The 24,956-nt window shown below is 37.8% G+C and overlaps 5 protein-coding genes across 15 annotated transcripts in view; 3 read left to right on the plus strand and 2 right to left on the minus strand.

The window, feature by feature from the left end:
* The first annotated feature begins 237 nt into the window (after positions 1-237).
* Positions 238-5,184, plus strand: LOC139782067 (uncharacterized). Of its 2 annotated transcripts, none has more exons than XM_071721005.1 (7): positions 238-987; positions 1,105-1,266; positions 1,357-1,586; positions 1,678-3,625; positions 3,703-3,801; positions 3,955-4,004; positions 4,098-5,184. In XM_071721005.1, exons 1-7 carry the CDS (start codon positions 908-910, stop codon positions 4,958-4,960), a joined length of 3,432 nt encoding a protein of 1,143 aa, XP_071577106.1. In that variant the 5' UTR covers positions 238-907; the 3' UTR covers positions 4,961-5,184. The 2 variants fall into 2 exon arrangements, with proteins under 2 accessions (XP_071577106.1, XP_071577107.1); XM_071721006.1 differs by having other exon boundaries at positions 239-777.
* A 274-nt stretch (positions 5,185-5,458) lies between these two features.
* On the minus strand, positions 5,459-6,292 carry Mrpl42 (mitochondrial ribosomal protein L42). Of its 2 annotated transcripts, none has more exons than XM_071721033.1 (2): positions 6,184-6,292; positions 5,459-5,958 (listed from the first exon to the last, which is right to left on the minus strand). In XM_071721033.1, the coding sequence occupies exon 2, from the start codon at positions 5,956-5,958 to the stop codon at positions 5,605-5,607; it is 354 nt and encodes a 117-aa protein (XP_071577134.1). In that variant the 5' UTR covers positions 6,184-6,292; the 3' UTR covers positions 5,459-5,604. The 2 variants fall into 2 exon arrangements, with proteins under 2 accessions (XP_071577134.1, XP_071577133.1); XM_071721032.1 differs by having other exon boundaries at positions 6,099-6,255.
* Positions 6,293-6,389: 97 nt separating this feature from the next.
* Positions 6,390-9,677, plus strand: Med19 (mediator complex subunit 19). Its single transcript, XM_071721030.1, has 4 exons — positions 6,390-7,567; positions 7,674-7,830; positions 7,918-8,017; positions 8,161-9,677. The coding sequence occupies exons 1-4, from the start codon at positions 7,381-7,383 to the stop codon at positions 8,446-8,448; spliced, it is 732 nt and encodes a 243-aa protein (XP_071577131.1). The 5' UTR covers positions 6,390-7,380; the 3' UTR covers positions 8,449-9,677.
* A 289-nt stretch (positions 9,678-9,966) lies between these two features.
* Positions 9,967-13,455, plus strand: Glurs-m (putative glutamate--tRNA ligase, mitochondrial). The gene is made up of 9 exons (XM_071721013.1): positions 9,967-10,319; positions 10,484-10,718; positions 10,911-11,106; positions 11,203-11,417; positions 11,506-11,731; positions 11,809-11,969; positions 12,066-12,229; positions 12,314-12,471; positions 12,555-13,455. The coding sequence occupies exons 1-9, from the start codon at positions 10,211-10,213 to the stop codon at positions 12,633-12,635; spliced, it is 1,545 nt and encodes a 514-aa protein (XP_071577114.1). The 5' UTR covers positions 9,967-10,210; the 3' UTR covers positions 12,636-13,455.
* Positions 13,291-24,956, minus strand: part of LOC139782066 (diacylglycerol kinase eta) — a 39,812-nt gene continuing 28,146 nt past the window's right edge. For 5 of the 9 annotated variants that reach the window (XM_071721002.1, XM_071720998.1, XM_071721000.1 and 2 more), the window contains 13 exons: positions 24,753-24,904; positions 24,417-24,666; positions 23,955-24,334; positions 23,543-23,856; positions 23,166-23,475; positions 22,858-23,085; positions 22,670-22,772; positions 21,457-21,726; positions 21,083-21,377; positions 20,677-20,997; positions 20,504-20,599; positions 20,289-20,420; positions 13,291-18,728 (listed from right to left, as the gene is read on the minus strand). In XM_071721002.1, the coding sequence (XP_071577103.1) occupies positions 18,432-18,728; positions 20,289-20,420; positions 20,504-20,599; positions 20,677-20,997; positions 21,083-21,377; positions 21,457-21,726; positions 22,670-22,772; positions 22,858-23,085; positions 23,166-23,475; positions 23,543-23,856; positions 23,955-24,334; positions 24,417-24,666; positions 24,753-24,904 (3,148 nt within the window). In that variant the 3' untranslated portion in view covers positions 13,291-18,431. The remainder of the gene's footprint in view (positions 18,729-20,288; positions 20,421-20,503; positions 20,600-20,676; positions 20,998-21,082; positions 21,378-21,456; positions 21,727-22,669; positions 22,773-22,857; positions 23,086-23,165; positions 23,476-23,542; positions 23,857-23,954; positions 24,335-24,416; positions 24,667-24,752; positions 24,905-24,956) is intronic. The other 4 variants (XM_071721001.1, XM_071720996.1, XM_071720995.1 and 1 more) reach the window with 3 other exon arrangements.

The raw sequence follows: 24,956 nt of genomic DNA on the forward strand, positions 1-24,956 counted from the left end.
AGCAACGATATATGTATGTACATACATACACACATATGCATGTACATACATACCGCGAAATAACGCGAGCAAATGTTCCCATAGGCTGCGTTCCAAAATTCACTCTGGGCTGCTCTAGCTAGGTAACTAAAATCTATAGTTTACGTCACCATACATATACTATAGCATTTTAGTTAACTAAAGTGAATTTTGGAACGCAGCCATGGATGCACACTCGCGTTTCGTTCGTAGCAATGGCCAATCGGAGATTTTGTTCCAAATTTTAAAAAGAAATATGGCTGCTAAGATTGGCGTTGCTGCGTGATTAGGTTCGTTGGGAAAAACTTTCGAGATTGGTTGGTTCAATACAACATATGTTTTAATTTATACTTTATGCAACATGTGATCATGTGATTGGCGCGTAGCAACAATGAACTTGCAACAGTTGCAACGTCCTGGTATTTATAGCCTTCTTCAAATTCAAATTTGCCTTCAATCAATGTTTTGTTACACGAAAGTTTGAATCTCTCGGTTTGTTGGAGCGGCTCGGAACTCGGAACTCGAAACTACTCGGAAATTCGGAATCGGAAGTAGCGAGATGCATCAATCAGTTGATCGATCATCGATCAGTATATTGTGATCTTCACTTGCTGTTCACGTTGTGTGTGTGTGTGTTGTTCATCGTTTATTATTGCAACAATGGAACGTGTATAAAATAAAACAACTGTCATACTTGAGAAAGTTCAAGTCACCATATCATACCTCAGCGGGAAATACCTCAGCGGATATTATCACGTGGTATACCGTATACAATATTAGACGCTTCAGACAAAAACGAGAGAGAGAGAGAGAGAGAGAGAGAGAGAGAGAGAGAGAGAGAGAGAGAGAGAGAGAGAGAGAGAGAGAGAGAGAGAGAGAGAGAGAGAGAATGTTGTCGACACCAAAAACAAAAGGTGACCTATTTTTGGCTTCATCCCTCTGCGATGGACTTGAGGACAATAACATAAGGTATAGAGTGGTATAGAGGATGATTGTCAGTGTCACAATTGCACCTGTGCCTTGAGACTTGTTGAAAGAATATTGAAAAATTATTAATTCGACTTGTAAATGTTTTTTTCTATACAGGCAAGTGGCAACGCTTTTGCTAAACAAAGACGCGGATCCTAATGTCTTGATTCCAACTCACGGAGTTACTCCGTTTCACTTAGTTATCGGCAATGATTCGGAGGAATTCGCGGATCAAGTGACTAAGCTGTTCCTACGTCACGGCGGCAATCCCAATGTCAGGTATGAACTCACTAATAAACTATAATTAAATATAATTAAATAACGACCCCTTCGTATATTCATGCAAACGCAAGTGCGATATATTTTTAGATCAGCAGACGGGATGACTCCGGTTCACGTAGCAGCAGCCTGGGGCAGAATAAATATACTACGGTTACTTTTGGCGAATGGCGGTGATCCGTTATGCTTGGACAATGACGGACGTAGTCCGTTTCACTACGCCTTCGATGGCAAGTACTTTAAAGCTGTGACGATGCTCGCGAATCACTGTGAGAATATTCAAGACGAGGATGATGAACCAAAGTACAATATGGTACTTGGTAAGGTGTCAGCACCTTAGAGCACTTAATCCACAGATAATTTTCAATTACTTTATTTCAATTTATTATCTTTGCTCTCTTAATATTGCAGACAAGGTTTTAGTTGCTAATGGGGACGTAATTGCCGAATACGTTGCGTCGAGAGATACGGTGATGGATGTAGATAACGTGACGCGGAAGAGTGCGCTTACCGATTCTTCCAATTGTCTTCCAAAGCCAGACTCCTCCTCGATGATTGTAGACTCGAGCCGTGTGCCAGATATACGTGCTGTTGTTGAAACTAGATACGAATCGTCAAATAAGATGGATTTAGATGGATTTAGTCCCTTTAGAACTAATCATATCTCGACTGTTCAAATACAGAATAATCTTTTGCAATCTGAATCTAAGAAAGGAATGCCAAACTACCCGTATTATGTTGATCTCGATTTTGACTTTGCGAATCTCCATCTTTCCGATGTCATGCGGAAGGAAAAGTGCCTCGTCAGTCAAATCATTAATCATCTTTCCTCGTCGTTAACAAGTAACTGCAGTATCAATGAGACCTTACACAACTACGAGAGAAACAAACAAGAGGAAAGCAGTACTGCGACAAGCACGTCCGACACGTCCGTCCATCTAAAGGGAGATGCAGATGCACGGTATAAATATAAATATAAATGTTGTCGAAGAAAATCAAAGAATTTCCAATGTAAAATAAACAACAACCTTGAAGAGAAAGATATCTTGAAACTTGGCACTCCGAGTACAAGAAGACAATACTCCAAGTCCAATAACGTACAAAACTCTCCCAAGAGAAAGTGCAAAGATATTTCTGGCAAAATTTCTCAAACGCCAACTCGTATCCTGGATAATTCCATCATTAGCATGTCACCGAACTTTAATACACCTAGTCATAGAGAGAGAAGAAACACTTGTAAAACTTTTTCAACATCACCATCGAATATTTGCAATGATTCTGTCGTTAGCAAATCGCCTAATTTTATCCCAGTTTGTACGAGGAAGAGAAATCTAACGAAAACGTCATGCGTGGATTCCCTGAAATTATTCAAGAAATCTCCCAAATACAAAACTCAACTGCAATATTCTGAATTTAATTGGTACAAAAAACGTGTCGCTCAATCAACACCAAGAAGAAAGAAACGATCGATACACAAGTTTCACTCCGGCAGAAAAAGATTGGATCCTTATCGCCGCCGCCATCGGTATGAAAGCGACGTCACTTCTGATGAATTTATTTCGAATAATAGTAATAATATATTAAAGCCAGTTGATTTGGATAAAACAATCTTTTTCGAGACAGCTAAAGATACAACTCGCTATGACATTCTAGATACGAGTACCGCGCGCGAACGTCCATTATCAAATTTTAAAAAACATTCGAAAATAAAACGACAAAATCAATATAATAACCATTTGGCAATAAAGTTGGATGAAGGAAGATATGACGAGAATGACGTAACAGACTTAAACAGTGATGTAAATCTTTTCGACGCAAATAGCAGTTTTTTTAATCAAATTGCTCAAGAGAACGAACCTGTTAACAATTTTAGCAATAATAAGAAATATGTCAAGTATGAAAATAATGAAGTAAACGCAGGATTTATAACAGTCGGAAAAAATATATTTAATATTGACGAAACACTGGAAAAATCAGTGGACATTAATAATACAAAATCGATATATACAATTGAGTCTGATTCGTTGCGTAAGGAAAACTTTGTAGATTGTGTCGATTGTGATACTAAGAGATTATTAAATGAAGATTTAAATATGAATATAAGCAAGACTTGTAATTTACATGCAAAAATGTGGTACGGTGATAGATTTCACGTATCTCCGTTACGTAAATCGCCTGTTGAAAATGATTCACTGCCTGCTACGAATTTACCTACATCTATACCTATACCTGTACGATGTAAGAAACAAATTTATTTACCGGATTCCCAAAAATCATGTTCCTCGACAAGTACCGATTCCAAGAAGACAGGTTTACTGAAAGCAAAAGACTTGGATATGTATAAAGCTGAAGATAACTCGTGAGTGTAGCGCCGCGCAGTATATCTTAAGAACAATATCACTGAAAGAACAATTACTTGAATGTTGTGAATTGCAGGTCTCTGCTTTCATATGTCAGCACTCAAGAATACAAATATGAAGATCCAGAAGAAGGTGTGGTTTTATTAGAACGACGAGTTTGCGTTACACCATTTAGGTGAGTGTTTAAATTACAATTACAATTTTGGTTTTTACTTAATCTGTAATCTGTATCAAGTTGAATCGTTGAGCCACTCGTCGCACTCGTTTGTTTGTAACAAGGGGTAAATCAAGTTTATCAAGAAGTTAATCTTATCAAACAATTTTTCAGTACTTCCGATAGAAGTGAATGTGATGTCAGAAGTAAAATGGTCATGTCTGGTAAGTTGGAATACACAATTTTTATGTTATTATATTAATTATCTTAAAGGATCATTATATCGATAGCATTGAAAAATAATTGGGCTATTACAGGTGCTGCAAGTACATCCATTTCTCATCCAAGTTTACCAGAAGAAATATTATTTATCGATGACGTTGCTCTTAGACGAGAGCTTAGACAGCTTGGCGATCAACCTGGCCCAATCACTAATACGACTAGGCAGCTTTATCAAAAACGACTTTTGCGTTTAAAAAATATCAAGGATGCTAATCCTGCTTCATTCGTACCAAATCTGCAGAATGCTCCAAGAAATCAGACCTCAAGGCTAAGCAACGAAATCAGAATTTATCCTTATTTAGAATTTGGAGATTGGTTAAGTCACCTGGATACTTACAAAAGTCTGGAGAAGCAAGTATTTCAAGAATTTGCATCGCCAGATCCGTCTCGAAGATGGCGCGAAGGCACATCGAAAACATCTTTCACCTACTTGCTATTAGATTCGCGTACAACGCAGGATCTACCAAATCGCAGTGTTCACCTTACAAAATCAGAAGTTTGGTCAATTTTTCTTGGTGCTATATTTTACATTGGTAAAGGCAAACGTTCCAGGCCTTTCGCTCATCTCTATGACGCTTTCAAGACATGGGTGGATGGATCGACCAGTACGAATAGAAAAATCAACTGCATTCTCGATGTATGGAACAGCGATCACGGGGTGATCTGTTTGCATGTTTTTCAAAATATTATCCCAGTAGAGGCTTATACAAGAGAGGCCGCCATGATAGATGCAATAGGAAAGGAACATTTAGGAAACTCCAAAGGTGGAGAGTACTACGGCGTTGCGGCAACGTGGAGCATGCGAGAAAAACAGAAATTTGGTAGATACTTATTGTACAAAGCTTTACAAATTTTTATGCAGGAGGGAGAGCGTCAGCTTTTCCCTTACCATTTGTAATGCAAGCGAAGCAAGATGGATGTAATATAAAAAAATCAGTTTTAAATGTCGCATCAGACTTAATCTATGTAGATGTAAATATCATGTATATTAATTTTTTTATGTGCAGATAACACGATGTGACGATCATAATGTTTCCACCAATTAGTTTACGAGTTTGTAGGATACATAATGATTGTGTGCAATTTGATAAAATAAATAAATATATTTATACGTATGTAAAATATTGTTGAGGCAAAGAATGTCAACACTGCTCCGAGTTGAGAGAAAGAGAGAATTGCGTTACAAAATAGACCATATTAAGATCATGTATGTCCAACGATGTAGCGACTGCAAAAAACATACGTCCGTTTAACTTGTAACACAAAAACGTGGAATTATGATGTATTGTATGTGAGTTCTCTCTCTCTCTCTCTCTCTCTCTCTCTCTCTCTCTCTCTCTCTCTCTCTCTCTCTCTCTCTCTCTCTCTCTCGCTCGCAAGAAATAGGCACACCGAGTATGTATGCAGTTAATTTATACACAGACAGATGTGACAATTATCTTTGTACATTTACTGATACATGTTTCGCAAAGTACAACTACATGTGTAAGGAGAATTAAATAAATAGTACTTTTTTTGTTGCCGAGGAACCTCTCTCGAATACTACAAATATGGCCTGTCAGGTTCCGTGTCTTTCGCTTTCTTATCTCTGCTCCTAGGATACCACCTGTGCTTGGTGGTGTACGTGATTTTTGCCAACTCTTCCACGATCTGATATGGCTTCTTCTTCCTAAAAACGTCCGCGATGTCTTTGTCTCCGATACACAGTACGGCGGTGTCGGGCTTCTCCTCGGGCAGAGGTAAAGAGCACTCGTACGGAAACGGTTTCTCCGGATGCCAGCAGACAACCATGCGATCGTCTTCCGTAAATATTACCGCTTCCGAAGGTAGAGTACTGTATTTGGCGTGTCTCGCGAAGCGGACGCAAGCTCGTACGGTGCGTAACACAGGATTCATCTGCGGTGAGAAATCATGATTAACAACACTCACTCGTTAGATTTTAACTCGTCAACAAATACAATTAATCGCGCAACATAACAATCTTCCATAATAACATTCTCAGCCGTTTTAAGCAATGGTTAAGTAATTAATCAAACCTCGCGCTGTTTTAGTTTCGTATTTCAATATCTATTTATCTTCATGGATTTTTGCGACGAGGAGATTCCGATTTGAACGCCTGACCTTAACCTCCTTGTTCAATCGCTAGAACACGGCGAACACGCTTGAATCTGCTAGTGCCTGAACCCTGAACTGCCTGATAGCACGGACACGAACCGGAACCATGTACCGTTTACCGAGCGAAACTTAGTTGAGTTGTATGTATGTATGTACTTTCTCAGGGGGGCAGCATCACAGGACATGATTTCCGGTGGCTGCTCTCATGCCAAATAGGCTTGTTCCCACTGGTATATATTTTGTATTTTTGTAATAAATAATTTAAAAAAAAAAAGTGGCCGCTCTCAACACCAGGTTCATTTCATGGTGTCATGGTGTATGAAGGGATCAAGGTGTGGAGAGTGCGTGCGTGGCTAACAGTAACAGTAACGTAACACGTAACGACTGTGTGCGAGGTGGTGCGAGGACTGCGAGCAGCGAGAGTGCGAGGTGGCCGAGGTGCGAGTGGTGCGACTGATGCTGATGGCATGGCACTGATGCGAGGAGAGAGCTGAGAGACTTGAGAGAGTCTGTCCAAGTCTGTCGCGCGTCGAGGAGCATCGAGGAGCGTCGAACAGCGTCGAGTGGATCCGATTAGCTGTCCTGCGTTTTCTACGTTACCTGCGTAGAGCCTGTGTACAGGAGCGTTATCGGCCAGCGAGAGCGACGGAAAAAAGCATGATAGCGGTGGATCGTCGGATACGGTCGTGCTGGAGTACCTGATTCTCGCGCTTTAGCGAAATGTTGTAAAGATCGGTGGAGTGTAGACTTGTAGAGTGTGGAGAGAGAGAGAGAGAGAGAGAGAGAGAGAGAGAGAGAGAGTCATAGAGAAGGATTCCGGAGTGTCGACGTGCCTTCAGAGTCGCACGGCGATGCGAGCAATCCACAATTTCTTCGCGAGCAAACCTGATCGCCTTTCTCGCCTTTCAGCGGTCGACGTCGGATACGGTCGCGTCGCGACGTTGCTGAAACCGTAGATCAAGTAGCACGGATCACTTGGCCATTCTAACCGAGCCTGGAGTGTCTGGAGAGTCTGAAATTGCAGAGATCCAACTTGTTCGAGCAGCGTCTATACCGGTTCGCCGGTTCGCCGGCTAGGATCGAATTCAAATCGTCGGATTTTCTCTCTTTCGCGAAAAAGCGATAACTCCTCTGTGCCTGCTCCAGGAGGTGGTCCTTGATTGCATTACTTTTGGTGAAGGTGCGCAAAATTGAAGCAACAGGATGATGATGGGCGATCAGTTTCGCAGTAAAGTGGAGCAATACTCACCCAAGTCCTCGCCAAGGGGAGCACGGTCTCCAGTTGTATCTCGGCAAGATTCTACGGGAACGCTAAAGACAACCATTTCCCTCGGGAAGAACCCTTCCATTGTCCACAGTGGGCCGTTTTATCTGATGAAGGAACCTCCAGGTATAATGAGAGAATCATAAAAATAGAAATGGAAAAAATCAATCTTTTTCTTCTTTTAACTCGATTCAAAATTGTATATAAATAAATGTGTACCGCTCTCTTTTAGGGGAAAGCGAACTCACCGGAGCAACAAATCTGATGGCTTATTACGGCCTAGAACACTCCTATAGCAAGTTCAGTGGGAAAAAGCTCAAAGAGCAACTGTCGTCTTTCCTGCCAAACTTGCCTGGTATTATAGACAGACCTGGACACCAAGATAATAGGTAATTTAAGTTTCGCACAAGAGTGTTGAAACGTCACACAAGTTCGTGATTGTACTTGATGTTTTCGTCCTTTTCTTTCTTTTTAAGCTCACTGAGGTCGGTAATTGAGAAACCTCCCATAGGCGGTAAAGAGCTATTGCCTTTAACGAGTGTACAGCTTGCTGGTTTTCGATTGCATCCTGGCCCAGTAAGTATTCTCTTCTTATCTTCTTACATTAAATATGTATTTAATTATTATTATAATATAGATCTATAAATGTATTTCTTTCCTAAAATAATCAAGTACGTGTGCAACGTGCCAAGTATAGCATACTTAATATAACTTTGCAGCTACCAGAACAATATAGATACATAAATCAAGCCCCTCAGAGAAAACACAAAAATAAGCATAAGAAACACAAGCACAAGCCAGGAGAGGTGCTCAGTGGACAGGAGACCGCGACGACGGACGTAGGTGGTTCCGATACGCATGAAAAGAAGCATAAGAAACAGAAAAGACACGACGAGGAAAAGGAGGCTAGGAAGAAACGAAAGAAGGAGAAAAAGAGGAAAAAGCAGAAGCACAGCCCCGAGCATACCGGCTCAGCCGTCACCCCGTCTCAGCATTCCACCTCGTGATCTCTAATCTGTCCTTTTCAATTCACGCCAAATTTTTGATTTTACACGCAACACGCAAAATTCGAAAGAGCCCACCCCCCCCCCCTCCCTCCCTCCGTTGGGTCTATACGACTAAAATATACACAAGTATATATTTATTTGCGCTAGGGCTGTAAATATATGGATAATATGATGTACGGATTAATTATTATATACGTTTGCGCAAATAGACAATTTGGATGGGTATTTTTTATTGAGATTCGAATCGTATTTGAATTTGTATCAACAATCGAACAATTCAGGGTGAATTGATTAATCTAATCTCTATTAGCGGATACTCGGATTTTACGGATCCGAATGTCCCGACCATATTTACAGTCCTGAATTACGCGTAATATAAGTATATGCTTAGCTTATTTTTTCGTTAGGACGTTAGACGATACGACAAGGAAGAGAACTCTACGTGCAAATCATGTTCATGTATATATACGTCGCGTTATAAAGTAATAACAATTTTTTTTTCTTCTTCATTCGAAGGATTGTGTATCAGTCTGGCGTTTAGAGCCGGTGTAGACTTGTGAAAAGCTTTACACTTGACGAAATTGTTTGCTCAATCTTCGAACGTCACAATTATATGCGTTAGAGTGGAAAGGTTCTCTCCAAGCGGTGCGCTAAGTTTCTCGTCAAATCTCGGCGCCAAAATCGGTAATGTCAAGTCCGCGTTTTATTTTTAAAACAACCATTGCATATTCGGAAGTTGCTTGGTGAAAGGGAAGTGTAAAATATGACCGCGTGTTGTGACATATACATGTAATGATCGTGCGCAGGATACGGTTGTCCCGATCGCAGCAGCACTTATGCAGCATCGTATTATAATTGTAATACGGTTGTATCGTCACTCAAAACTAGGATGTAAATATACGTAAGGAATTAACGAAAGACTGTGTAAAGAGAGAATCATCCGATCAGCAGTGTCCACTGCTGTTTTCTGTTAAGTGCTCGTTTACCGAAGTTTATAAGTGTACATACAATCTACGTGCTTTAAGCCCGATACGATGGGTAGCGCAGAGAGAGAGAGAGAGAGAGAAGGTATATATCGAAGAGAAGATGCGAATCTAGACGTAATATTTATAAGATTCGAATCTAGATGTAATATTTATAACGCGAAAGGAACAGAGAATTAAAGTGATCGATTTCGCAACCGCAACACAGCAGTTGAACGCTGGAATCGTCCAAATTTCTCGACTCAATTATCTTTCATTCATTCTCCCTGCAACGACGTAACAAGTGTTCGAATCCGCGTTCGTTATCCGGAGTCAGCGAAAATAGAGATGCCCGCAGCTTTCAATACCTTCCAGGACATAGGAATCGTCAAAATTATCAGCGGACAGTGGAATATATGTATGTATCTTGACGCAAGAAGCGATCAACGTAAAGTTGTCGCGCGCGAATTCAAATATTCAAATTCACGCGGATACTGAGAAATGTGGGTCGCGCATCGTTCCTAGCTACACTCTACACCATGCCGTACTTTCGGCACTCATCAGAACTCTGAACCGGGCGGAGGGCGGAGCGCGGAGCGGAGAGCTAGGTTCCGCCGTTGTCGTCGTCGTCGTCGTCGTCGAAACCGAATTCGCGTAACTGGCGTAACGCCGGTAACCGGTAACGCGTTGCGTTGCGTGACACAAGGCATAACCTCGCGACTCGCGACTCGTTGACCATCGCTGACCGTCGTTGACGAGTGTTGACGTTGACGAGGTCGCGTTGCGAACAAGGAACAAGGATGCAGAGTAGCATACTCCGCGGCCTCCGCGCGATGAGTTTCCAGCTGTTGCAGAGACGCCTCTTCAAAAAGTACCACGTGAGGGTTAGATTCGCGCCCAGCCCCACCGGTAACGATCGTCGCACCGAAGAAGAGGTAACCGGGTTATTACGGTTTCCTCTTCTCTGCTCTTAATTTTGTTGCCGAGGCAGTGAACCGACACTAATTTCTCGGTTCTCTGCCTTGTCCTAGGGCGCCGAGTCTTATATTCACTTTGTGCTCGTTTCTCATCAGGCCACTTGCATTTAGGAGGATTGCGTACCGCGCTGTACAATTATTTGTTCGCACGTAGCAATAACGGCACGTTTATTCTGAGAATCGAGGACACCGATCGGACAAGGACAGTTCCTGGGACAATAGAAAAACTCCAGGATGATTTGCTGTGGGCAGGGATTATACCTGACGAAGATCCTACCAGAGGTGGTCCCGTGGCCCCTTACTTGCAGTCCGCGAGGCTTGAATTATACAAGTATGTAAACAGAATTTGCTATATAGGTATTTTATTTTTGAATGATTGCAAAGTGGCATGGATTCCGCTTGAATCTCTCAGCATCCTGCTAACGCTATGTTCCCTGGAAAACTAAAACCTAGAATCCTAAATAATTTCATGTATTCAGTCTTTTCTATATAATGTACCTTACAAATCCATTCTTCGTTCCAGTGAGCAGGTACTTAAACTCTTGAACAATGGATCCGCTTATTACTGCTTCTGTATGGAAAAAAGGCTGGAATTGTTGAGGAAAGAGGCGATCAAGTGTGGACAAGTACCCAAGTACGACAACAGGTGTCGGCATCTTGCTAAGGATAAAATTAAGGAAATGCTCCTGAAGGACTCGACTTATTGTATTAGATTTAAGGTATGTCTCTTCTAAACTTATATAATTTGATGGACACGGATAGTCACTGATAGTTGTAGATTTATTTATAGCAGTTGCTTTTGTTGAATATCTCAGTTGTCGTCCACGCCGGAAGCCTTTCGTGACATAGTTTACGGAGATGTGTTGCATGATATTACCAAGTCTGAAGGAGATCCAGTTATCATAAAATCAGATGGCTATCCTACTTATCATTTTGCAAATGTAGTCGATGATCATTTTATGGAAATATCTCATGTCTTACGGGGTGTTGAATGGCAAGTTTCTACGCCTAAACATATCATGCTTTATAAGTAAGTATATAAGTAGTTTTACTTGAGATAATTAAATCTCGTATAAAATTCTCATAATTAGCTGTATTATAAATTTTATCTATTACAGAGCACTTGGCTGGGATCCTCCCATATATGGACACTTACCTTTAATATTGAACGCAGATGGATCCAAGTTGTCGAAAAGACAAGGTGACATAAAGGTCGAGTCATTTAGGAAACAGGGTATTTTTCCATTAGCGTTGTTGAATTACGTGATAGGGGCTGGTGGCGGTGGTTTCCACGGAGAACGGCAGAGCCAAGATCTTTACAGTTATCAAGAATTAATTAAACAGGTAATTGCTACTGGATTGCTATGCATGTCAGTAAAACACATGTATATGAGTCACATACATTCTATTTTCCATTCCAGTTTGACATTAATAAAATAAAATCCAGTTCTGGCAAACTTATGCCTGAGAAACTATTGGAATTTAACAAATTGGAAATGACAAATTTACTACAAAATGAAAAAAACCATAAATTTTTTATTGAGAGAATTAAAAAATTAGTATTAGAAGCATTCGCCGAATGGTATGTAATGATATTTAATTCTATATATACATATATATAGAAGCATTGTTGAAAATATTCTTACTTTCAAGAAATTTGTACACATTTCTATTTTAGGAAAAATGATGGAAATTTGCAATTGGATGATAATCACATATTAACTACATTAAAGTGGGCACAGAATAGAATATCGACACTCAATGATCTCGTCAAAGAAGATTTAGCATTTTTATGGATTGTTCCATCTTCTATGCCAAATGTTAAACAAGCTGAATGTTCAGGTATATTGATATCTCTCTTCGCCCAACGAAAAAGGTATCGAGTCCCAATTGTCAAAGCAGTCACATTACATATTATTATTTCAGACGCGATTAAACTATTGAACGCGGAATTAGTTGAAATAGATGCTAGTAATTACAAGACTGTTTGGATGGCACCGTATCTGAAGAATTTTGCCAAGAAGAACGGAGTTCCATTCGCTGCTTTGATGAAAACTCTGAGAAGCATTATGAGCGGCGTAAAGGTAAATATAGCACCCGAATTTACTTTTATTGTGGGAAAAAATATCAACATGTGTAATACATATATAATATCAATGTTTCATAGGTCGGACCACCTGTTGCTGAAATGATGGAAATTTTGGGAAAAGACAGAACGTTGTTGCGATTACAGCGTTGCGTTTCTTGAGAATTTATATATGTTATTTTATTGTAAATTGAAATGTGTAATTGTGTGCTTGTCAAAGGTAAAGGTAAAATACGTTTAAAGAAACAAATTCAATTTACATATGTTTTTGTAGAATAAAGGATATAATTTTGCGGAAAAGCAATTCTGCGAGTCCATCAATATGATTAAAATATCTACTACTATAAAAATAATTGCGTTCCACTGCTGGAAAACAGACAATTTGTGTGCGCGCGCGTATAAGACATAATTTTAATATAAGCAGAATTATATACGTGAAATATTGCTAGTCAAATATTTTATAAATTTAATTCCAGAAAAATAAAAATATTTTGCTTTAATATATCCATTTTAATATATTCACAAGATATATTAAGATTTTATAGATATACATATTGTGTATTTTCGTGGACAGCGGCGATAATTTTTTTTTTTTTTTCATATATACATACAAAAAATCTGCAAATGATGTGAATTTTCGTCGGTATATTGGATTAAATTGCTAATATGTTTATTATTAGTTTGTGTGTGCGGGCGCGCGCGCGCGCGCGTATCGAGTGTTTATAAAAAAAAAACATGAGAATGCCATTTGTCACATTTTTTACAACTTTTGAATAAATAGCTTATTAAGAAAATAATGTAGAAACTCTGAACTATAGAACTTTGAGATTTAACTTTATTATAGAATAGTGATTTTTTTATACACAGCGTGAATAATTTGTAATATTTATACACTTAAGTACAAAAAGATTAATACATGTAGAAATTATGCGTAATTATCTTGACGAAAATAGATGTATATAAAGTGCTCGTATATAACAGATTGAACACGTTTTTATTCTTAATAGCTTTTTCGATACAATGCGAGACTTTCCTTGTACAACACAGGATTTATAACACATGCATATGCAAATGCTTGGAAAGCACATTTGATATTAGCATTGTAATTTTTAAAACAAAATCTGAAAACAAGTCAGAAAAAAACATGTTTTATAGCAATAATTAAATTCTTTGATGAAGAATGAAAATGGAGAAATTGTAGATAAGAATGGTGGACCAAGATTAGATGTCATTTTGATTACAATAAAACAGATTACTAAATTGGTATTTATTAATGTTGCTACATTAATATAGTTATAAATCCTGTTATTGTATCAATTTCAAAATATTGCTTGATAAATTACCAATTGATATGCCTGGTATCATAATGATTCTGAATTGTTCGGACGAAATATTATCTTTCCTCGAAGTTTGGCTTTATTGTGTAAAATCATTATGAAACCAATTTTAATACAAATATAAGTCTGTGCTTGCGTAAGGCCTGTGTTGCTACAAATTAATAAATATTTTTTAATAAATATTTTTTCCTTAATCTCCAAAATAGTATCTGTACATAAAAATAATACAAAATGAATAAATGAATACAAGATTCTTTATATCTTTTAATACTCAGTTAAAAAGACAGTAAAATTGAGTATTACTTAATGAAATATAAAGCCCAAGTTGTCTCCAGAGTGCAGTTCCAGAATATAGTGTGTAATCAAATACATAGGTTATAATCAAAATTGAAACTATATAAACGAAGGCATGGTTGACACAGACTGATTTACATCTTCATGTATACACATTTAAGCTATATACAAATCTTAATGTTAAAAAACTTGACATATTTTCATCTTAAGACATAAGAAAATCTTATGATTAAAATAAATCTTGTACATTGCCAAAAAATTCGGATAAATAATATTTTAATATATCGTAGAGACGCGATAACTCCTCTTGCATTATAGATTAGTTTTTATCACAGTAGCTTTAGATTCATGTTGTAATTTACTTATAGTCCTACTCTGTGAACCGGAGATTTTCTACGTCTTCTGGATGTATATCCATCAATCTATATACTATTTTCAATTTAAAACTATAAAATGTATCTATCAATTGTTTAAATCTTTAAATTTATTAAGTATGTATGATTTTAGGAAGTTTTATTAAAAACAAATTAGTCGAAGAAACTGCAAAACAGGAATATATTTACCTGGTGAATTTTTCCAACGGAAAAAAATAAAAATTTATAATAACAAAATAGTTTAGAATTTTTCAATCTCTCTCACGAATTGTTTTGATCAACAAATATATATTTCAAACAGTTTTAAAAGTTTTCAGATTATTCACTACAAACAAACGCAAATATTCTCTAAAGCAATGATTTTAAAATCTAATTCCATATGTAGAATGTATATATAATACCACTGCTTTTATACATATGTTTCGAAGATTATTTAAGAGTCAGTGATAACCCTAAAAACAGGAACGTCTAAAATTAACGCACAACAAAGTAATAAGGAAAGAAAAGAAACATTTTGTATATCTTCGCGCGCGCACGTCTGCTCGTCCGTTTAGAATTACATAATAATAGCATATTTAAATCAACGGATCAAGCGGTCACGCAAAATTTATCACAGATAAAATGCTCCCGCGAATGGATACATAAAAAAAAGTATAGGATACGTCCCAAGTGAAAGAAATGTTTAGAAAAGGTACAGGTGCAAGTAGGTTCCTAGAAAACTCTACGAATACCTACTATTCTTTTCAAACTCCTTCGGACTCCTCTTATCTTTGTGGATCCGATTACATATACATTATTAATAATATAGTAAAACGGCATATCCCTAGGAACAGTAATTGAATACGATTAAATACGTTTGCTTGTATATCAATACGCACACACACGCACACGCACACACACACACACACACACCTTTCCAACATTTCATCCGTAAATTGTGAGGTACGTTTGTCATTTGTTTTATTTTAATAAGTATATAAAACAACGTGCACACACTCTGGAAAGGAATATGTGTATATTATAATAATACGATCCTTATTATACACGTGTGGGTTACGCACGATAATACGAGATTGTCAATTCTGTATACGTTAGTAATTAATCTTACTGCAGAAATATCTGAGGAATACACGTGAGATATAACAGTGACAGAACTATCTCTATATACATATATATAAAAAGGGAGAGAGCAGAGAGAGAGAAGACTTAAAGTTATAAAAATTGACAGGGTATTAAATAAATATAGAGATTACGGTTTAAAGTGTTAGTTGTAAAAGAAGGCATAATCACATTATCTAACTTATCATTTTCTTTTCTTCTCTAGAAAAATTGATTTAGTTTTTAGATATTCAATAAATTAATTCCAAGAGAGAAATAATAAAATTACATATAAAAGAAGTTAATTAATATTACTTGAACGTTATAATTCTGAATGATTTTTAATTCTTCCTCAAAGATGCATTACATTGTATAAATTAAAAGTTATCGAATATAATATTATTCTACGTAATACTGTATTACATTATTGCAACAATGTTATCTATTGAGGTGCAACGTTTTGTCGCATGATTGTAATGACATAATTTTCGTAAAGTTACATAAGACAAAAACACACACCTGTAGATATTGCAGTCACGAATTATATAATTTCGTATTTCTAAATCAAAAATAAAACGAGGATAATATGCAATGTGATCAATGCATGTAACATTCATGGTATATGTAACATATAGACTTTACGTCCGTTTTCCTTGTCTGTATGTAAGATTTAGTGACTCCTAGAATAGGCACTTTTGTCCTTTCAGATATACATCGGAATGTAGACATTTTTTTTATGTTGCGCAAATAAGCTGTTAAATTACGTTCGTTAGTGTCTTGTATTATAAGACATTGTATAAAAGACAAAAATAATCAAGTCGTAATAATGCATTAACATTAGAACCTGTGGTAAGCTACATCGCTTAAATAAAGAGTTTACATTCTTCTGTTACGATAAGAATAGCATTCTCTGTATAATTATATAGTAATCGTAGATTACTATCGTTTGATTAGACTTCGTTTTAAGTTTCATTAGCTAATATCATCGCTTGTATGTTGATTCATATTATTATTTGTTTTATCACTGTTATATAATTGTAAGTATCCAAGTGTCACTACAATATGTTCATCTATTTGTAACTGTGAGAACTATACGTACTACGTATTACGGAATGTAATACTAAAAGTGTAATACAAATACGTTTTCATATCGAGATTTTTTAATTATCACATAATATCGAAGTGAGGATATACGAACAAACAACTGTCAGAAAGCGGTAAAATTGCACTGCAACTTGTTCGATTGTGAATATGATTATAGCAATAATATTTGATTTTACGCTGATAGAAAGTTAGCAGCGAGCGACTCTATGTAAATAATTGTACTATTACACGCGCAATAATCGATTATTGGAGAATGTTACAGATTATAAAAATAGATAAATTTATAACTCAACACAGATAAGATAGTGATGAAGACTAGTTTTATTAAGGAAGCAGGGCAAAAAAGAAGCTCACAAAACAAGGAACCCAACCTGCGAATCCGTAGGAAGAAAAAAATATTCTTATTATATACACAATAACTCTTTTGCCAACTTTTTAGAACTACTATAGCATACATTTTGCATTTCTAGCTCTTCTCAATTATCGTTTTTTATTGCCATAAGGAGATATATGTAAAATCACTTTCATATACATCTTGGCCCAAGCATTGCTTTTCGAACTAATCATTAACAAACAACGAGAATTAAATAACCGAGAAAGCCGAAAATCTGCGTGTATAATTGCAGGATTATGCAGTCATCATATATTATCTATAAGTAGCTCGAAAGTCGAAAGAAGTAATAGAAGACGTAATAAGAGACGTAATAATAGTAAGAAGAAGTAATAGAGTAGACGAAACAAATTGACCGAAATTGACAAGTTAAAGAATACAGATGTAATATAAATTGATTTTCGTGAAAGATATAAGAAACGCTTTCCCAAGTATGCGGTACTCGCGAGTTTTAAATATTCGTGCCGCGTGTAAGACTCATAAATTTCAAACGGTAGGAATACACGCAGCAGTTGCTAAATATACCCGAGACACTGTAAGTTATCTTAATAATAATCAGTGATATAAAAAGTTTGCTATTTTACAAGGAATATCTACTCCGTACGTGTGTGCAGTTTATACGAGACTTTCGTCTTCGTCATGGATTCTATAACGCCTCGGTAAGAGAATTAAGTAAAATACATCCCCTTGGGAGATGATGCGTTTCATATTTTGTACTTTGTACACGCACGCACGTACACGCGATACACACGCACGCACGCATGCACGCACGCACGCGCACACACACACACACACACACACACACACACACACACAAAAGTGTCTAGATATATAAATAGAATTGCCCTGTAAATTTGTCGCTGCATAACAAATTCAGCTTTTGCTTCTTGTTAGTTCTAGTATGTGTAGAGAATAGATATTTGGCACAGGCAAAGTGGTTTCCTTCCATACAGTAACAGTCAGCTTAGAAGGATACTTTCTTTCCACAGTAATATTTACCGTAATGAACATTACCCTTTCGTCTAATACCCACGATGTCACTTGGGTCGGGAGGATTGTGGTTAACATAATTAACGTTTTAGGGCAAGAATATAATATGTCTATCCATCTATCTATCCTCGGATAGACTTATTTTGTGTGTTATGAAAGTTCTCTTTGTCGAGTACCCGATTCTAAGCTATCTTCTTCCGTCCTGTCGACTTATAACAGCGCATTTGGAATAAAACTCCAGAAATACGGACTCTCTTTCGCTACTGCCGTCTACCTACCTACGCGATCGTATTCCTCGCTTCGGAGATGGAGAATTTTTTATGTTTCTACGTGAACGCGACTCACGATCACAGTGACGTGTCTCAGTGACTCAATTGTTGAGGTCATTGATGGCCTGTAAGATGCGTTTAACATGCCCCACCTTGGTGATGCCCAGCTCCTTTAGATCTCGACGGGCTAGGGTCAATAGCTCTCTACCGCGTATATCGTGAGACACAAATTTCTCAGCGTATTCTCCCAGCTGTAGATTCTCTAGCCAGGTGCACACCTCCTGCACGCCCCACGTCGTGACCTGATCTCGTGCCGGATGACCCGCGCCGCCCGAGTTGCCAGCGAAGCGACGGAACTTTAACCAGAACAACCCTCGATGACGATTTTTTTTATCTCCCTGCAGATCCAGAGTTCGAGATGTCGGTTAGTACACGGTTAGTCAGATTAGTAGTAAAGCGGTATGCTATTTTATACGGCATTCGTTAGAGACATCATGCTAATCATATGCAGGTGGAGATTTGCACTCGGGATTACGTGATAACGAATTCGTTCAGGCATACTAAGGTAGCTCTCTCTCGAATGGCCTATGGTCGTTTGCGATAGTGTGATTCAAAGTCGCGCACAAGTACCGCAGATATAGACAGACACTTTCGGTATATACATTAATGAGACAATATATATAAGATATTCCATTATATATTTATTGCTCTGTACTTTATAGCAAGATTTGTATACATTCGCTAAAAGATACATCTCTCGTGAGGCTCATATAAAATCACGAAAGTTCCCCTCTCGTTGTTACAGCGCTAATTAAACAGTGCAGCAAACTCTCGCGAAATCATGAGAAACAGCGGAGGCGCGATAACAAAAGCAAAAGTACTATAGCTATTAGCTTGCGTATAATTCAAGTGCATACTCGGATGTGTTGCGTTATGTGTTGCTAATATAACTGAAGATAGGTAGCTAAGCGTCGCTAAATATCGCACAATATACGTTACGTCTCATTGTAAACTATAATAGATAATAGAACCGCAAGCGAGAATAAACAAATAAGAGCTAGGCAATCCCATCTCTCAGCAGATGTGATACATACATGCACGCACGCACATACATACACACGTGTACAAAAAATAACCAGCATCATATTTCGCTACACCGTAAAACTAAGTCTCCAAATGCTAATTCTATTTCTCTAATGTCACATAAGCATTAATACTTAAAAGCATATTACCAGCACTGGGATTGAGCACTCAATCAATCCGAAACAAAGCATAGGATAATTTATTAATTATCATTTGAAAACGACATTTACGCATAATGAATTTGTAAACTTCTCTCAAAAGAGATTGTAAAATTTTGTGTGTATAACATATATAAAGAGAGGTGCTTTCATAATATTACGTATCTTCGGGTTACCCAACTAGCTAGCTAGTTCTCTCTCAAAAAACTTATTTACAAGAATAGCGCTCTTAATAATCATCTCTCTTTTGGAATATACTGGCAAGATGGAATATCGAATACGAATCAGATGGAATAGATAATGGAAGACTTTATCGTTAATATTATCGTCTCAATTCGCTTCGTTCAATTTTAATAACCTTGTGAAAAATTATTATCTACGTACTATAAGTAGAATAAATAGAAAAATTAATTGTACCTCCCAAAATCTCTCCATATAAAACTAATTGTTTAATTAAATTACATTTGCGAACAAATACTTTAATATCTATGAAACAAACTTTTTTTTTATACTTTAAGTATTAAATTTAGTTAATATTTGCTATTCCGTCAATTAAAATGTATGTATAGTAAATATCACAAAATGTATATATAAACTTTATCACGATGCAAGATACATGACAAAATACGTAACGATAGTTAATTTCATAACTTGTATCTTGAAATAATTGACTTAAAACAGCAGAGTGCATTAAGAAAGCATAAGAAAGAACTATACCTGATCGTCCATGGGAATATTTTGCAAGTAAACCAGTCCTGTGCCTCCTTCGTCAAAGGTACACTTTCGTAATTCCTGTTCCATACTAGCTAGAGATAGGGACAACTTGTTTTCTAAATCCTCTCGTAATTTCTGCATTATAGAGAGGAATATAACTGTTGGTTTAATTCAATTCGTTATTGATATATTACAGTAACAACATTTCATATGCTCACCAAATTATGGGCTTTATCTCGCAGTAACTCACAAGATTCCTCATACAATTGCCGCGCGCTTGATACCAACTCGGTCACCATGGGTCTCAGGCTTATCTATTAACAAATAGAAAAACTAAGAAAGTAAGTAGATAGTCGTAGTAGATTTCTAATATTCCCTGATTAAAACTCACCCCTTGCAAGATTTTACCGTCCGGATGTACTTGCTCAAGCGCATTTGCTGTTCGCGAGGCTACTTGGTACAGATCTGGTTCCAGACTTGGATGTGATATAATCAGCAGTTTTACCCACTTGACCAAGGTCGTTACGGCCTCAATGAAATTGAATAGAATGTTGAGTTCCTCATCGGTCAACTGAGGAGGTTTACTACATATTTGCAACTGTGCCTGAGACTGCGATTGCGATGCATTGCTTATAGTGGAAGCGGATTGAGTTACGGCGCTTAACGTGTTGCGCTGCTTCTCCTCCCATGCTCTTAATGAGGTTTCGAGTGCCTGAGATACAAAATATTTTCTCGCTTATATAGACAAATCAAAAAGCTACGTTTCCCATTAAGGAACCCATGACAGAGATACTTACCCTATTTCTATAAAGCATTTGCATGCGATTCTTGTGTATAATCCTTATAATACCAGGTGGTTGAATCCAAGCCTCACCATCGACCTGTATAGGAACACCCTCCTCTCCCAAGATATTAATCTGGACCGTCTGACATTGGGCTATCCTGTGATGCTGCAAATTGATGAGCCGCGAAGCAGCCATTTGAACAGATCCGAAAACTGCCACTACTTCCAATATGCGATCGTCGAACGACGGTGCTAAGAATAGATCCCCTTCCTTCGTACCTCCCCAGAAGTTTGTACCGCCCATGAAACTGCCATTGGAGAACAAACGTTTGCGTTAGATCATTAAAAATTGTATATAGATATACATATTTATTGTGTCACAGGTACCTCGGTATATTTAATACAACGATCCCTTGCAGAGAAGGTAACGGTATCCTCTGACCATCGCACTCCAGCTGAACTCTCTGCTCAAGATTTTTGTAAGTCTTCTGTATCCACTGTTTAGATCCCAAGACACCGTACCACATGTAGTTCTTGGCGCGCGATCGACATTTCTCAGGGTGCTCCTCTCTCTTATTGTGGAAGTCGAGACTGATCTTCGCGTCTATGCCGATACCGAAGTAATTGTTCATGACGCATCGTTCGAAGTAACCTTCCCTGTGATACAGAAAAAAAAGGTTCGTGAAATGTGTACGCATGTCAAATTTTATATATATATATATATATATGTTACGGGCAATTTGATTAATTCGGTCATTATGCATAATGGCCGGGCAATATGCATAATTCCCGCTTCTTTCGGGACATTTGAATAATAAAAGCCAAAATGTTCAAATTAATCAAACTGACCGGTCATTATGCATAATGCCCACAGACAAGTGGGAAATGTGATTAACATATTAAAATATCTTTCTAAAAAGAATGGCAGTCTGTCTATAATTTCAACTTTCGGTAAATGTCTACAATTAGGGCCCCAACGAGAAATCAATTGAAAAGAGGTAAATTCTATGTATTTTTGCCCCTCGAATCCAAAACTGTTGATAAAATTTGGGGGTCGCTAGAATTTGTTAAGATATCGTTAAGAAAATAAGAAAAAAACACTAAACTCGGATATTTGGTTTTTTTATTTATCAAATACGGATTAATTATTACTTATTGTCGGTTGTATTCTCTTTCGGTGGAAAAAATTTTCTGATGACTTTGAAAAAAGCAACTATTCTGTCGCTAAACTTGTACATAGGTTAGTGACGCGCTTTAAACAGTTAAATACTTTTAAAGCGCGTCATCTAACCTATGTAGGTTATACCTTTGTTGGCAACATTGTCGCTGTCGCTATCGCTATCGCTATCGTCTATTGTGCAAGGGGCTTAAGATTGCCGGGAAAATTAACTCAAATAAGGTGATTTATCAAAATGACCATTTAGCATTGGGAAATATGCATAATGACCGGGCAATTTGATTAATTCTTCTCTATTAATCATTTTGACCGAACAAATTGGGAATTATGCATATTGCCCGGCCATTATGCATAATGCCCAATTTATCAAATTGCCCGTAACATATATATATATATATATATATAAAATAACGTGTGAATTACATCAATGTTTCATCTGGATCCATTAAAGGCGATACCGCTGCACACAGAGCATCCGCATTTGCCAGCAATGCTTGACTGATGAGACCAGCTCCGCCACTTACATCTATACATTTACAGGAGACACATAAATATTCATATAATATGGGAAAGATTACATTGCATTTCAACATTGCATTTTTTTGACTTACTTGGCCACATAGGCAATCGAACCAAAGGATTTATAATAGGAAGTTTTTTCACATCCTCCGTCTTATCCAGAGATTTCGCTCTTTCGTGGCGCAAGTTCACGCTCGAGCCACCTAGACGAGCGGTAGTTGCAGCCAACGACACAACTTCTGATGCCTTCAACAAACTGCCACTGCTTATACGCCGTGTAGCTTGCGGAGAGAAGCCAGAGTCGGGCAGCTCCACGCTTACTACATTGTGAGAAACATCATTAAGATCTAAGAAGAATATATAATTGCCGTGTAATAATAATTCAGTTGATCAAACTTACGCCTTTCCATACTATTGCCGCTGCTGTATTGCTTGTCATGAGGATCTAAATTAAGCTTGTGATGACTCTCAATTGACAACGATGGGCTTGGTGGATCAACGATAACACTGATCTGTGGCGGAAACGTTATGGAACATTTCTCATTGGTCTGCGTGACGGGAAAGCATACCGGTCTCAACGCTTTTTCCTTTTCAATGATTTCGAACTTGGTCGGAAGTACTACGTTCGTCTCTACAGATTGCGTCGACTTAATCCCTGAGACACGTACACACGTTGTCAAACCGTCCGTTTTATATTTACTTAGCATTGCCTGATAATAGAAAACGCATTAATTTCACACATTTAATTTAAATCTAAAAACCAAAATACTCATTTACCTCTTTATCCGTCTTCATATTTTTTGTGCCCTTCTTGAACGATTGTCTTCCGATGTCGTTACCTTCGCTGAATTGAGCTAAACCGCAATATCTATGCGACTCTTCGATCTGTAAGCCTTCTCTGACAGAATCATACTTCTCACCCATTATCGCGCTGATCACATCTTGTCCGAGGGAGCTTAAATCCTCCAAACCGCTTTCCGAATGTTGAGTTTCGCTGGAAAGCATATCGGAATTATCCGGCGAGTCAATGTGCCCGATCTCCGAGCTTTCCGATCTTTTCGTGGAGTCGAATATATCGCTGTCTATATGCCCTGAAAAGTGTGAGAGAAATTATCTAATAATTAGATATGAATTACATACAAAGTAACGCTTCTACAATGCTTGTCACATTGGTCCAGTACTCGCTTACCAATTTCGCTCTCGCTATTTCGCACGGTGTAACTCCTGGAATCAAAAGTTTCGGAAACCATGCTATCTGTACTGACGATACTGTTGGTACAGCTACCTCGGGGTTCCAATTTGGCTATCGCGGGTTTTTGCACGTGCTCTGGAGAAATGTTTCTAGAATGAAGCGAATCCGTGTCAGGAGAGACGATAGTGTCTTGCATGGTCTCATCGTCCGATGGTGTACTTGTATCTAAAACGCTCTTTGTCACGGTTATAGGACCGTCGGAAGAAGCTTCTATTTGCGTCGGTTCGGACAATAGGAAATTACTTTCGTCAGTAGTTGCCTGAGCTTCTTGTTGATTACCGGCAGTTTGTGCCGCGGCCAGGTCAAAACTGAGAACTCTAAAATTATATCGAGATTCGTGTAACTTTAAGAGGATCCAAGTATTCATAATACGTTATCAAGTTCATGTAAAAAAGTTACCCCTGTGGTATGTTTTCGCTGTTTCGTCTACTGTCGGCGAAACCGTCGGGTGCAGGAAGAGTGAGTAATTCTTCAGGTTGCGAGTCTCTCCTTAAATCCGGCATTGGGCTCAAAGATGCTACGTTAGGAGTAGGACTCGGGCAAGGTGAAATCTCTATGCTGCTACCGGATTCTACAGTCGGTATTAAACTTGCGTTGTCGGTTTGATCTGTTTGCGATAAACCAGGGATATCTAATTGTTGCTTTTTGCCTAAATTATACATAATAGTATGGTTTCAGGAACCATAAGAATATGTGCGAACCACTGCTTTACCGTTGTAGATATAAAAAACTTACTTGTCACAATATTTATTGGAGAACCATCGGATGTTATGGTGATATTTGGCATCTTACCGCCTTGCTTCTCGATCGAAGGATTGTTCTGCTCGTCAACAGCCGTTTCCGTGTGTTCCACTAACCTCCTGATAGCTCTTTTCAAGCTGTTTGCTCTATAAATATCATTAAAAAAAAAAAATATATATATATATATATATATATATA

The sequence above is a fragment of the Temnothorax nylanderi genome, unplaced genomic scaffold (genome assembly GCF_030848795.1).
Source record: "Temnothorax nylanderi isolate EJ_2023f unplaced genomic scaffold, tnyl_v1.0 TNYL_tig0386_pilon, whole genome shotgun sequence".
In the NCBI taxonomy this organism is placed as follows: domain Eukaryota; kingdom Metazoa; phylum Arthropoda; class Insecta; order Hymenoptera; family Formicidae; genus Temnothorax; species Temnothorax nylanderi.